The sequence below is a fragment of the Dipodomys ordii genome, unplaced genomic scaffold, assembly GCF_000151885.1.
Source record: "Dipodomys ordii isolate 6190 unplaced genomic scaffold, Dord_2.0 Scaffold113, whole genome shotgun sequence".
Classification (NCBI taxonomy): Eukaryota; Metazoa; Chordata; class Mammalia; order Rodentia; family Heteromyidae; genus Dipodomys; species Dipodomys ordii.
The window spans coordinates 5,395,177-5,408,532 of NW_012267329.1; the positions used below are offsets into that span (position 1 = coordinate 5,395,177).

At 40.6% G+C, this 13,356-nt stretch overlaps 1 protein-coding gene across 3 annotated transcripts in view; it reads right to left on the reverse strand.

Moving 5' to 3' along the window:
- Ppfibp2 (PTPRF interacting protein, binding protein 2 (liprin beta 2)) overlaps positions 1-13,356 on the reverse strand; it is a 135,605-nt gene that overhangs the window by 94,650 nt on the left and 27,599 nt on the right. For all 3 annotated transcript variants that reach the window (XM_013028790.1, XM_013028785.1, XM_013028786.1), the window contains exon 2: positions 7,808-7,907. In XM_013028790.1, the coding sequence (XP_012884244.1) occupies positions 7,808-7,871 (64 nt within the window). In that variant the 5' untranslated portion in view covers positions 7,872-7,907. The remainder of the gene's footprint in view (positions 1-7,807; positions 7,908-13,356) is intronic.

The following is a 13,356-nucleotide window of genomic DNA, read 5'->3' on the forward strand; positions in this document are numbered from 1 at the left end:
TGAGATTTATCTATGTTGTATATTGTAAATAGGTGATCCCTATTTATTGATTAGTAGTATCCCATATTATAATGTATCAATATTTGTTTATCCATTCAGTACTTTACAGATATCTGCATTGCTTGTATTTTTGGCTATTGTAAATAAAACTGCTATGTGTGTGTGTTTTTTTAAAGGTCTCCATAGGAGGGGAGACAATATAGGGAAGAAATCTTGCCCCTCTTTGAGCAGTAAATGATAAACACAGACAGGTTTCCTCCTTGTACCCTTGATTAGCTTTCTTTCTCTCAGTGATTGCATCAGTGAACGTGGGGGAAGAGGCTATGGATATTTTCACAGAAACCATTTTAAGAAATCTCAGGTCATACTGTTTGAGAAACTGGAAGAGCATGTGCTGCTTAATGGGAGTTTCTAACACCAGGGCAGACCCAATCTCCAAGAGTCCCTTCCATCCACAGTGCACAAACGGAAGAGCTGAAAAAGATAGCACCTTTTTAGGTTGTATTTTTCTCCAATGTACAGTCAAATAAGAAAATAAATTTTTAAAAACTTGGATGCTGGAAACAAAGAATGCACTGAACAATGAAATAAATTCAAGCTAAGCCTCGAGTAGCCCACTTTAAAACCCAGATAGAGAATGACATGGGTTCATTGGGCTCTCATGTCCCATTGAGAACACCAAACTGAAAGTGAGACCTTACAGAAAGACAGTGGCCCAAGTATTACCTGTTTCATGAAGAGAGGTCTGAGAAAATTACCCAATGGCAGAGAAACTTGCCCAGGGCTAAGGAGTCCCCTACTTGTTTTTAAAACCACACACACACACTTCTGCATACCACAGGGCCAAATTCCTACTATATATTTACTATTAAAATCCCAAACAAGAATCAAAATGAAGTAAGGAGGCCAGGTCTGGCCTGTGCCATATTGGCCACGGATGGTGGGGTCTGGCATCTTGTCTTCAGGCTGGGGGAAGGAACTGCCCCCTCCCCCATCACCTGCCTCCCAGGTAATGGGTGTGCCCAGACCCCTAGAGGCAAAGGCAGGCACTTGGCTGATAGGTTACTGAATCTGTCAGTCTAGTGCCTGGGACTGGGAATTTCCTGAAGATCTACTACCTGTGCCGACCTATTTAGGCCCAGACCAGCCTCGCTGCTGGACTCCATGCCAGTGTGTCTCCGTGATCCTGTCCTGTGACCTGTCACCTGGCTCGTCTTCAGTCATCATGGAATCCCAGTTCAGCTCTCCATTGGAGCTGAATTGGTTTGTTGGTATTGTTCTTGTTATTTCTTTCCTCTTAGCATGTTTCCTAGCTGTGTTATGTGCATTTGTGTGTTGCAGGCCTTTGTTATAACTGTGGCCTACAACCTGTTAACTGTATATTAAAGACTCCAATATTCTATATTTTATTTTAAAATGTGGCTTCTGGGATGATTTACCTTACAACACACACCCACACACACACACACACACACAAAATGGTGCTATACCTAAGGCCTGGTATTAACAAAGGCAGAATCATCCAAAAGGCTAAGTTCCACCCTTCATACACATTCCTTGCAGATGACAAATTGTTTTGTTTTTTTTTTTTTGCTTTTTTTTTTTTGTCGGTCATAGGGCCTGAACTCTGGGCCTGGGTACTGTCCGTGAGCTCTTCAGCTCAAGGCTAGTGCTCTACCACTCCAGTTGAGCCACAACACCACTTCCAGCTTTTTCTGCTTATGTGGTGCAGAGGAATCAAACCCAGGGCCTCATGCATGAAATACAAGCACTCTACCACTAAGCCACCTTCCCAGCTCTGACCAATTCTTATGTAAAACTGACAACCATGATGTGGAGGGTAGAGGAGGTAGAAAGGTTAAAATAGAACAACCATACTCAACCAGTAAGATGTGTGCCCTAATCCTGGAATTGATAGAACAATACAAACCAGACAATAAATTAACACTAGGCAGGTCTCTGTACAATGTGAAGTTTCCTCTCTAAATTATTTATCAGAAAAGGATAATTCAGCTTGTATTTAAATCCTAAAAACATTTGTATCTCTGAGGACACTCTATTACTTTTTTGAACTACAAAATCCTCTTTAGGGAAGACAGACATACACAAAAGTTTCCTGCTTTTGATATACATTGAAGCCACCTGAGTAATTTTAAAAAATACAGATGTCTGAGTTCTACCCAAATTCTAATATCATTGGTCTGAGATGTGACCTGTGGTACTGAAAAGTTTCCAGATGATTCTAAAATGAAACTATAGTAGCAGATGGCCTAATCAATGCTAAATTTTGATGCATACAAATATCAGCTAGAGTTTTTATTAAGGAGAAAAAAAACAAAATCTAATATGGATTTTGTAATTGTTTTTCAGTAATTATTCTGAGAATGGACCCACATAAAATACAAGTATACGGTGGCTCACATCTCTAATCATAGCTATTCAGGAGGCTGAGATCTAAGGATTGAGATTCAAAGCCAGCCAGGACAGAAAAGCCCATGAGACTCTTATCTTGAATAAAGCACCAGAAAACCAGAAGTGGTGTTGTGGCTCAAAGTTGTAGAGCACCAGCCTTGAGCTGAAGAGCTGAGGGACAGTGCTCAGGCCCAGAGTTCAAGCCCCACAACTGACAAGAACAAAAAAAAAAAGTATAGAATTTACTTAAAACATAATTCTTTTAAAAGTTATTTTTAATGTTATAATTGTACAAAATACTGGATTTCATTATAACATCATAATATATGTATATAATGTGATTTGGAAAAGAAAGCTTTTTAATGATTATTTTAAAACCATACAAAAATATAAGTGGTAGGCATTAGGCTTATAAAGAAACCTTTTAGTTCTCTTGCATTTGAGCTCATTGTAGGATCACAGTACTACTTCTTACACCTACTCATGGCTATATAACTTGCTTTGGTCCCCAAATATGAGAAGTGACATATCTACTTCTGGGAGAAAGCCTAATTCCCCATGTCCTGGCCTCTAGAAATGGACATTGAATCAGTCCATGCCCCAGGGGACAGTGACATGGAACTCTCCACAGATATGTAATGTATAAGAAATAAACCCATGTTTCAAGTTACTGACATTTTAAGACAGTTTGTTATTGTAGCATAGCTTAGCCTATTTCAATTACCCAAGGTATACATGTTACACAATTCACAAACACAGACTTAGAAGATACACTATGTATGTGGTACAGGGGTGAACTCAGGACCTCTACTTGAGCACTTTACCATCTGGACTATATTCCCAGCCCTCAAGATGAATGTTGCAAAGAATGATCTTTGGCTTCAACTGAAATAAATAATGATACGATGTGAAATTTAAAAGCGCTTTACATAAAACAACTTAAAAGTGAGGATAGTGTGCTCTAAACCTTGCTACTGAAAAGTGAGGTCCACATGGGCAGTATTAGCAATGTCTGGGAGATTGTTGGAAATATACAAGCCAGGGCCACCTCAGACTTCTAAATATGAATCTTCATTTTGCCAACACCCCCATATGCTCTACAACTGCAATAATTCTGTGAAAAGTAACCCCCATAATGATAGAAGTAGTTAGAGATAAATGTAAAAAGCTCAAATAAAAGTTACTTCATGCTGGGCATCTGTGGATCACGCCTATAATACTAGCTGCTCAGGAGGCTGAGATCTGAGGATCACGGTTCAAAGCCAACCCGGGCAGGAATGGCCATGAGACTCTTATCTCCAATAAATCACTCAGAAAACTGGAAGTGGCGCTGTGGCTCAAATGGTACAGTGCTAGCCTTGAGCTGAAGAGCTGAGGGACAGTGCCAGAGTTCAAGCCTCATGACTGACAAAAAAAAAGTTACTTCATTAAATGTGCCAGTGAGACAATCTATGAATTACTATATTATTTTACTTAAGTGCTTATAAATATTAAAATAATCAAATACATAATAACAAAAAGAATGCAATGAATCAAATGAAGTGAGAAATGGGCAGATTAAAAAGCAGATGGAGAATTACTGGAAATGAAAGCAAACCTGAAGAATTCACACAGAATGCTACAGAGAGAAACACAAGTAGAGAACAGGAAGCAGAGTTAGAAGACATCAGAGACAGAATGACAAGGTCAAACACAATTCCTCAGGAATTCCAGAGGAAGAATATGGAGGATGAAACAACATAAAGAACAAAATGGCTAAGGATTCTTTTAGGATGGGAAATTCGAATCCTCTCAGTTGAAAGATATGCACTGTATCAGCAGAATATATCAAATAATCCACCTTAAAAGAGAAAATTGTGTTCTTTAGCAAAATATCCATAACTATAAGAAGATAAAATGTATCATCTACAAGAATAACTATGATAGAATGTTCTCAGAAACAGATAAAATCCAGCACAGAAACTTACTGTCAGAGAATACGCATCATAGTTTAACCACAACACAAGTTAAAGTCAATTTTAAAAATGTAATATTATAGCACTTTTACACAATTGAGCTTTTGAAAGATAACAGATATGTACAAGAAAGCAGAGAGGAAAATGATAAACAGATACAAGGAAATTAAATCAAATACATATAGAATACATATGTAATAGCTATGAGATACATGTAGAGAAAGATATACATTAAGTATTTGCATAATAATACATTGAAATTTTTTGAGACAATCTCACTCAAAAGTAGTTCTCACTACAAAAGTAGTTCTCTGACAATAATAAGGAGAAAAACTATTTTGTCAAGTTTGGTCCTCAAAGAAAGGCACAAATAAGCAATATTATGAGTAAAATCAAGATGTGACAAGTGCAGTAGTTCTTAAGAGAAAATGTAATGAGCAACTTTATGTGGAAAAAAATTGCAATCTTCACTATCCTGGACATACTCCTAAAAAACATAACTTTCCAGGACCCAATTAAAATGAAAATAATGCTTGCCTATCTAGCAAGCACAAGACCTAGGGTTAATTCTAGTATTGGTTAAAAAAACAAACTACCCATAAAACTAAAGAAAAGAAAAAAGGTAAAATACAAGAAATAAGAAGAGAAAAGAAATAACAGAAAATCCTCTAACAAAAACAACCCAAACTATAGGTCCACATAGTTTTACAACTCTGTTCCCAAATCAATAACTACAATATCTAAGGAACAAACAACTCTAGTCCTAATGAAGCCATATTCCCACCAAGAATTGGGAAGTAGATTCTGCCAACAAGGTTAAAAAAAAAAAAAAAAGGAAGGTTGGCTGCTGAATGCTGGTTATCACAGTGGCCATTCTGACCTCTTCATAGTAAGATCAGCCCTCTAGATAACTCTAGCTCCACTCCTGTTTTCTTATTGTTATCTGTCGGTCTGTCTATGTATCTATCTACTTCTCTATCATCTGTCTATTTTTGACATTTCAGACAGCCTGAACCCCAGGCTGGCCTAGAACTCCAGTTCCTTATGCCTCAACCTCTCAAGTGCTGAGATTACAGGCAGGAAACAAAAGACAAGTTCAGGCTCTCCTGCTCTGCTGCTGTTGAGTGCTGTATGCTGAGCACATCAAAGAAGTTGTGGACAAGATCGGTTAAGGTTGTTCAAGGCAGAGAATCATCCTCAGCCATTGATACCAAGCTCAGGTTCATGTGTCAAGCTGAAGCATCTCAGTCTTAACTGGAAATTTTTCTACTACCACAAAAACTTGTTTTTCTTCCTTTTGTTCTTCCTGTGAACCCAGACATTAATCAGATTGGCAGAAAAGGCCAGCAGACAGGGCAATCTCTTTCTTAAATGTCATGAAAGAGACTCCTTCTAACTACTCCTCATCAATGAGTACAGATTGCAGATAACTGCACGAGCAATGTCTCGACAAGGCAAAGAGGATTAAGTGGCCCTGTGTCCTGACCAAATGGCCTTGGCACCAGGCCAGAAGTGGCCTGATAGGGTAGCCATTGAACTGTTAGTCTTCAATCAAGTCCTATATAAAATCTGTATTCGTGGTAGTTGCTCGGTGCCACCCAGAGATGTAATTAAGTAATATACTGTTCAATTACAACCCTCAACAGTGTAATTAAATTATAGTGCTCTTTGCAGACAGAATCACAGGGACTACTGAGGAGGAATATTAGATCAAAGGTTAACATCTTACTGGAATTTGAACAATGGTCATTTCTATTAGAAACAAATCATTATTGACACTGGACCTAGTCTTTAATCCTTCCCCATTCCCAGTGTTCTGATACAAAATCCTGAACTATAGCTCTTAATAAAAATCCCAAGCAAAATCCCAGCAAATTACTTTGTGGTTATTGACATATCAATCCTGAAATTTTAATGGAGAGTGGGAGAATAAAAGACCCAGGGTGACTAACACAGTATTGAAGGAAAATAACAAAACTCAAGGACTAGAATAATGTGGTTTTAAGACTTGCTATAAACTACAGCAATCAACTTAGTATGATTTTGCAAAAGAACAAATATATCAATGGAATCAAACAGAAAGCCTAGAAATAGAGCCTATAGTGAAATGATCAAAGGATCTTGGATAAGGCAAATATAATGAGGAAAAGGCAGTATTCTCATTCATCTTACACAACCATCCAAGAGCTCTGCCACAGGCTTGGTCGTCTGTGGTCAGGACAGAAGCGGCGCAGAGTGCTGACTATCTCAGCCAGTCGGAGGTTATGACTGTAGCTCTTAATCCAAGTAAGCTCATAGGAGCTTCCAGAACAAGCTTTCTAAAAATATTGCTAAGATACTCACTCTCTGGATGGTTTCAGAGATCAGAGATTGTTAACCTAGAACAGAACATCCCATTCTGAAAAGCATAACATTAGTCATGGCCTCTTGAAGGCCTTTCTGTTCATATAAAAATTAAGAGCCTGAGAGATGAATGCTAGACCATGTTACAGTACAACCCATACTCTGAGAAAGATGTGAGAGCTTCCCCACACCAGCTCCAAAACCTCCTTGAGTAATATGTATTTCTTCAAGGGGAGGAAAAAGTAACTGATTGAAAATGGGCAGTGTCAAGTATCCTGAGTAATTAGTAATTCCTGGAGTCTCCTCCAGCCTCGGTTCACACAATGGGGAGCTAAGTCTCAAAGAAGCATACCCCATCAGAAGGTAAGGCCACTAAACTATATCAGGTAAGGACAAAAAAAATGACCTGTAACTTTTTGCAAAGATCTGTTTGTTCCTGTCAAGGAATTAATCACTCAGCCCAGTAGTCATCCTTCCAAAAGCAGCCATCATGTTGCTAGATCCTTCCTTGAAAAGGTTCCCTACTGTCTAATGAAAACATTAATACCAATCAGTTAAGTAAAAAACCACTATGGCATACAGAACATTGCAAGTACTCACCAAGTCAATCAATACAACACTGCCTTGCCATCTCCTAAATGTACTGGATACCTGCTGGAGAAGTGAGCAGCCATTGATTTGGTGGGCAAAAATCTGTTGGATTTTGAGTGCCTGCTTGGCTGTGACAAACTGTGATGCACTCTGAAAAGTTAACAATAGAATCCATCTCACTGTATCCAAACTGCCTCATAAGTGGCATCCAAATTGTGACAAGAAATTTACAAACACATGTGGTACATACATTCTGTCTCCACAGTCCCTTAAAGAGTCTCACTAGATATCAAGACTTCTGCAGGTTTATATATTAAAAGAATGAGGGGGGGAAGGAGAAGAGAAAGGAGGTAGGGAGAGAGAGTATATGGCACAAGGTTATTTAGAAAAATCAATCTAACAAAGGAGTTCTGTCTATGGAATAAACAAACAAACAAATGGTAAAGTGAGAGATCATTTGTGAGATGCAGAGGTTCAGAGTCCAGCCGCTGTGATCCCAGGCCTACCTGCAATGATCCCGTCCATCTGCTCCAGGGCAGCTTCCAGTGCATGACTCGCATCAGAAGTCATAGCTTCTTTTGTCTGCTTTGTCTCCTCCTCCTATTACTGAAAATCAAATACAGGACAAAGAAAAATTACCAAAGTTCCACATTATGCATCTAAGATCACAACATGATTTAGGTCCATCATCATATAATGATGGCCAGGTGAGATGGTACATGCATATAATTCCCACAATTCAGAGGCTGAGGCAGGAAGAGATCTCAAGTTGGAGGCCAGCATGGGTTACACAGGAAGGCCCTTATCTCAAAGAATGAAAAATCCTAGTAGCTGTTGTATAGGTTCTGACATCTCTGGCCTCTGCCTCCTGTACGAGTGTTCCTTTTCCTTTCGACACACAATTCCACTAACTTCTGTGATGAAGAGTCACCAGGGCTCTCCAGTCATCTGTTGCCACTGGAGGCAATTCCTATACCTTCACAGGCTGATGGTCCCAGACTCTGTCTGATCACCATTATGTAAAGCTCAGTGGAGCAGAGAGCCAAATGCAACTGCCCATTGTGTGGGCTGAGGCATGGCTCAGCTGTCTTACAGTTGTGTTTTCTCTGTCCAGGAAGGCAATAGGCACAATGATGGGGGGAGAAAATGGGGTCCTAGGAACTTTCTAGCTGTACTCTATACTATTCAGAGTTCAGAATCCTAATCTCTCAAGGTTGAGAAATATCTCCAAGGATCCTTGCCTAATATTGATCATCCCTTCCACGATACATGTCACTAGTGGTAGGAAAGTACCTGTCTCACCTTGGGACAACTGATTCCATCTCTGGATAATTCTGTCTCTTACAAGGCCTAAATTAAGCTGCTCCATTACTGCCTTATCTACTTTCCCTCTCTTCATTGGACAACAGGGAGGGTTCTAAGAAGAGACTTAGCTCATGGCTATAAAATGGGAGCAGGAGTCAGTGTTCGCTAATTAACAAAACCTACATGTGCTCTGAAAAACAGAGGCATGGCTCTCATACGCAAGCATGGCACAGGCCAGGAAACAGATGGTTCTGAGGGTCTCTGCTCACTGTCCACGTGAAATTGGACTTTTTAAGGGAAGAGAGGAGAGGAAACATCTCACAAGAGTGACTTGAGACTAAGAACTAAGCCAGACTGTACCAGACAAGAGCAATTAAATTCCCACACTATTGTTAGTCACAGACTAAATCTAGACCCAGCTCTGTCATTTATTATGTGTGGTCTTTGAGCCTCAGTTTCCTCATTTATAAGAGGAAGATAACTGCATCTAACTTTCAGGAGGTGGTGTTATGATTAATAGGTCATTGTGGTTTTGTAGAAAGCATGAAGTTCATTCCCTTGCAGATAGTAGGTGCTTGCTCATAGTATATATTTTATTTTGGTGGTACTAGGGTTTAAACTTATGGCTTTGTTCTTCTGCCACTTGAGCCACACCCCTAGCCCTTTTTGCTTTAGGTCATTATTTTTTTTAGATAGGATCTTGTCCAGGATCAACACTGTTATTCAGGATCACTTTAATCTTCCTGTCTATATTTACTTTCCCACTTCCCTGAACCACAGATGTGAACCTCCACATCTGGCTTATTTGTTGAGATCGGTGGGGGGGGGGATGGAAGGGGGTGTTGTCACAAACCTTTTCCAGAGGCTGCTTTTGAAGCATAATCTTCCTAATCTCTGCCTCCCACATAGTTGGGATCAACACGCATAAAGGTCTGAGTTGTTGTTGTTGTTGTTGTTTTTTAAGTGAGTAAATAACCTTGGAACATTATTTTGCCAAGACTAGCTCACTAGATGAAACTTCAAACTGAAATAAGGTAGGTTGCGGGGAGAGAGAATACAGAGAAGCTCTGGAGGTTGAATCCCTGGGAGGAGAAGAACGTGGTAAAAATGAGAGAAGTAACTGCAAGTGAGGGAGGCAGTGATTCATGGGAACAAAGGCCGAGGAAGACCAGAAACAAAGACCTTCAGCCCCAGGGACTGTGAACCACTGAACAGATAACTTCAAGGAATAAAAAAAAAAATGGGAGCTTGCAGAGGTCACCATGGCCTTGCTGGCACCTCAGAATCCAAGCAGGAATCAAACACGGCTGAAACAAACACCAGAGCTGCTGGGAGGTAAGAACGAATAGCCAAGACTGCTCCAAAGCATGGCAATCTTGGGATATGAAGGGAAGTCAGCCTGGCTCAGGGCATAGGAAGAGGTCACAAAGGGGAAGTACTAGAAACAGGGCAAAGTCAGCACATTCCCACTTGTTCTGGCAGAAATACTTCCCTTCAAAAACTTCCCAGCACCCTAGAGAGGAAACCCAAAAACCTGTGATGCCTGAAATTGGTACTGCAGAGTCTGACCAGGTCATGCTCGCTCCATATTGCCATGGTCCTCACACTTGCACAGCCCTGGCCTCCTGTCTTCTCCCCATACATTCCAAGACTATTGGGTCCTCTGCACCTTCATACTGTCCATCCCCTCTACCCCTAGGCTCACTCCCCTGCATCCTGCATGGCCAACTGATTCATATCCTTCAGGTCTCAGCTCCAAGGTGTCTTTTCAGCAAGCCCTCCCCCTGAACACCTCTCATCTAAAGCAGAACAATTCCAAAGAAACTAATCCATATAATTTTTTTTCTTGCTATCAGCACTCCGTACCCACAGAAGCAAGGAGACGCTGTCTGACCTTTTCACCTCTAGGTTCTCAGTGCCTAGAGGAGTATCTGGCACAAAGAAGTTTATGAATAAACATATAGACAGTCAACATCCTATGAACTTCTGCTGTGCTGCGTCATGGGAGATAAGGATAAGCCAGAACTAGTCCCTGTTCCCATGGCCTGCAAAATATAGTAGAGAAACAAAGCTATGAACAAATAACTATGACACGCTCTGAGGTGTGCTGATAGATGCAGTTTCCCTGAATCTTGAAGGACAAGGAGGAGCTTTCTCAGAAGCATGCTATTCCAGGCAGAGAGAATGCTGCAGGAAAGACAGGAAACCATGTATGGGCAGGATGTAGTTGCCTATGGTCAAAATGGTAGATGAGATTTATACGGGAGCATCCATCCTCTCAAAATGAGTCAACACCTCAATTAATGGGAGCCTCTGACAGGAATGTGACAAAAAGATTTTATTTTTAAAGAAAGATAACACATTTTAACCTTCTAGGTCCATTGAGGAATTATGATTGGCCCCAGTTGAGGGCTTAAGCCATGGTAAAAAAAAAAAAAAAAAAAACTGAGAGTGGGGAATTAGGAGAGGACAAACCCTAAAGTCCTATGATATGTCCAGCTACAATAAAAGGGTCTTAGAAGAATATGGCTCTCTGCCAGTGATGAGCTTGTACTTGGCAAACAACAAGCTGGGTGGACTCGTGGGAGCTGGCCTGATGTGAAACATGAGTCAAAGGTGTATTCTCATTATGACTCAGGAGCTGGGCCAGAGAGACAGGGGAACCTGCTCTGGGCAGGACTGATGAACTCAATTCTAGACCTGCTGGGTCTGAGGCAATGGCAGGATATTTGGGTAAGAATAGTGTCAGGTATTAGGCCTTTGCCTCCTCTGTAAGCCCAGGCAATCACAAGGTCACTAGCCATTCCCCTTTGGAAGGCAGCTAATAGCCATTTATTTCTCCTTATCTAGGTTAGACTTTCCATCACCAAAGAATGCATGATGATGGGGTAATCCTGGCCCTCAAGAAGGAAGGGGTATAAACAACAACCCCTTCCCAACTCTATTTCAGCTATTTCATAATACCTCTGACATCAAATATATGGACTTTTTCTATGCCAAGCAGTTCTTTAATTCTCTGGACATCAACTGGGTCGCCTACAATTCAGTTCTGACCCAATGTATCTCAAGTTAGCATCAGATCCCACAAGTTGATAGCTCAGTTGCACAGGGCTAGCTCTATTACAGATGCCAGTCAAAAGTTGCTCCCCTGCACCCACTTCTGACTGCCTTAGCTACAAAGCTTTCCTTTCCTCGGATTTGGTAATTCGGTAGAATGGCTCATAAAATGAAGATACATATTACTTACTGCTTTATTTAAAAGAATCCAGCTTAGGAACAGCAAAATGGAAGAGAACAGGGAACAGGGTAGTGAAGAATTCAAGGAAATTCTATGCCTTCTCCATGACTTTGCCAACTTTTCCTAAGTCCATTCTCTAAGATTTTTCTGTTGAGGTTCCATTAGATACGCAAGATTGATTAAAGCACTGCTCATTGACTCACTGGGGACTGAACCCAGTCATGAGCCTTTTCCCCTCCCCAAAATGATGAGGAGCAAAGTGAAGGATTAGGGTTTGGACTGAAAAGTCTAATTCCTAATCACATGATTGGTTCCTCAGATGACCTACTTTCTAGAGTCACCTCATTAGCATACATTCTGATATGACTGAAAAGAGCTGATTATACATTGCACAAATTTCTTTTTTACCACTATGTAATGGTTTTAGGAGCCCTACACTAGGAACTAGCAAAAACACCAAGTATATTATTTCTTTTGTTTATTGTGAAAATACTGTACAGAGGGGTTACAATTACATGGGCAAGATAATGAGTACATTTCTTATCAAGCATTGAAGCTTCTTCCTTTGTTTCCCCTTCCCATCCAAGTATATTATTTCTTACTACATCACAAGTCTCAGAAGCAAGTGTGCACTGTGTCTTCCAGGTCTGTTTTCCCCACAAGTATACTAGCAACTCCCTCAGGAGCTGGGCTTATCAGAGATATGGGGCTAAAGGTTCATAGTGCTCTAGAGGCAACAGGTCAGGAGGCCTCCCTAGTGAAAAGTAAGATGAAGAAGTCAGAGAGTATATAAAAGAAGCAACAGACCAAACAAGACGGGAAAGAGCTAAATTCAAGCCTAAATCCAAAGGTGACCTGGAAGTACATAGAGGGAAGTAGAACTTATCTCATTTTACCAACCAGTTGTGGGGGGAATAATTTTTGAGAAGGGCTCAGCCATTCTATAGTGGCTATCCAAGGGCCTGATACAACACAGAAAACAGGCTGCAATGAAGACTCAGTTCAGGAAGGAAAGCAGGCCCAGAGGAAAAGTTGGCTATAAATATGTTCAGTATATCAACAGTGGTTATATGAGGCACAGTAGCTCTCACTACCTCTGAATTCTGAACACAATTCTGCATTTGGTCCAGGTGACCAGGCATGTTTGTGCTACCAAGAAATGAGCACATCCCTGATTCCAAAGCAAAGGCAGCACGTGCTGTTTAAGGAATGATATGAAGCTGGATGCTGGTGGCTCACAACTGTAATCCTAGCTACTCAAGAGGCTGAGATCTGAGGACTGCAGTTCAAAGCCTGCCCAAGCAGGTAAATCTGTGAGATCCTATCTCCAATTAACCTTGACTCAAGGTGGTAGAGCACTAGTTTTGAGCAGAAAAGCTCAGGGATACTGTCCATGCCGAGTTCAAGCCCCATGACGAAAGAAAGAAAGAAAGAAAGAAAGAAAGAAAGAAAGAAAGAAAGAAAGAAAGAAAGAAAGAAAGAAAGAAAGAAAGAAAGAAAGAAAGAAAGAAA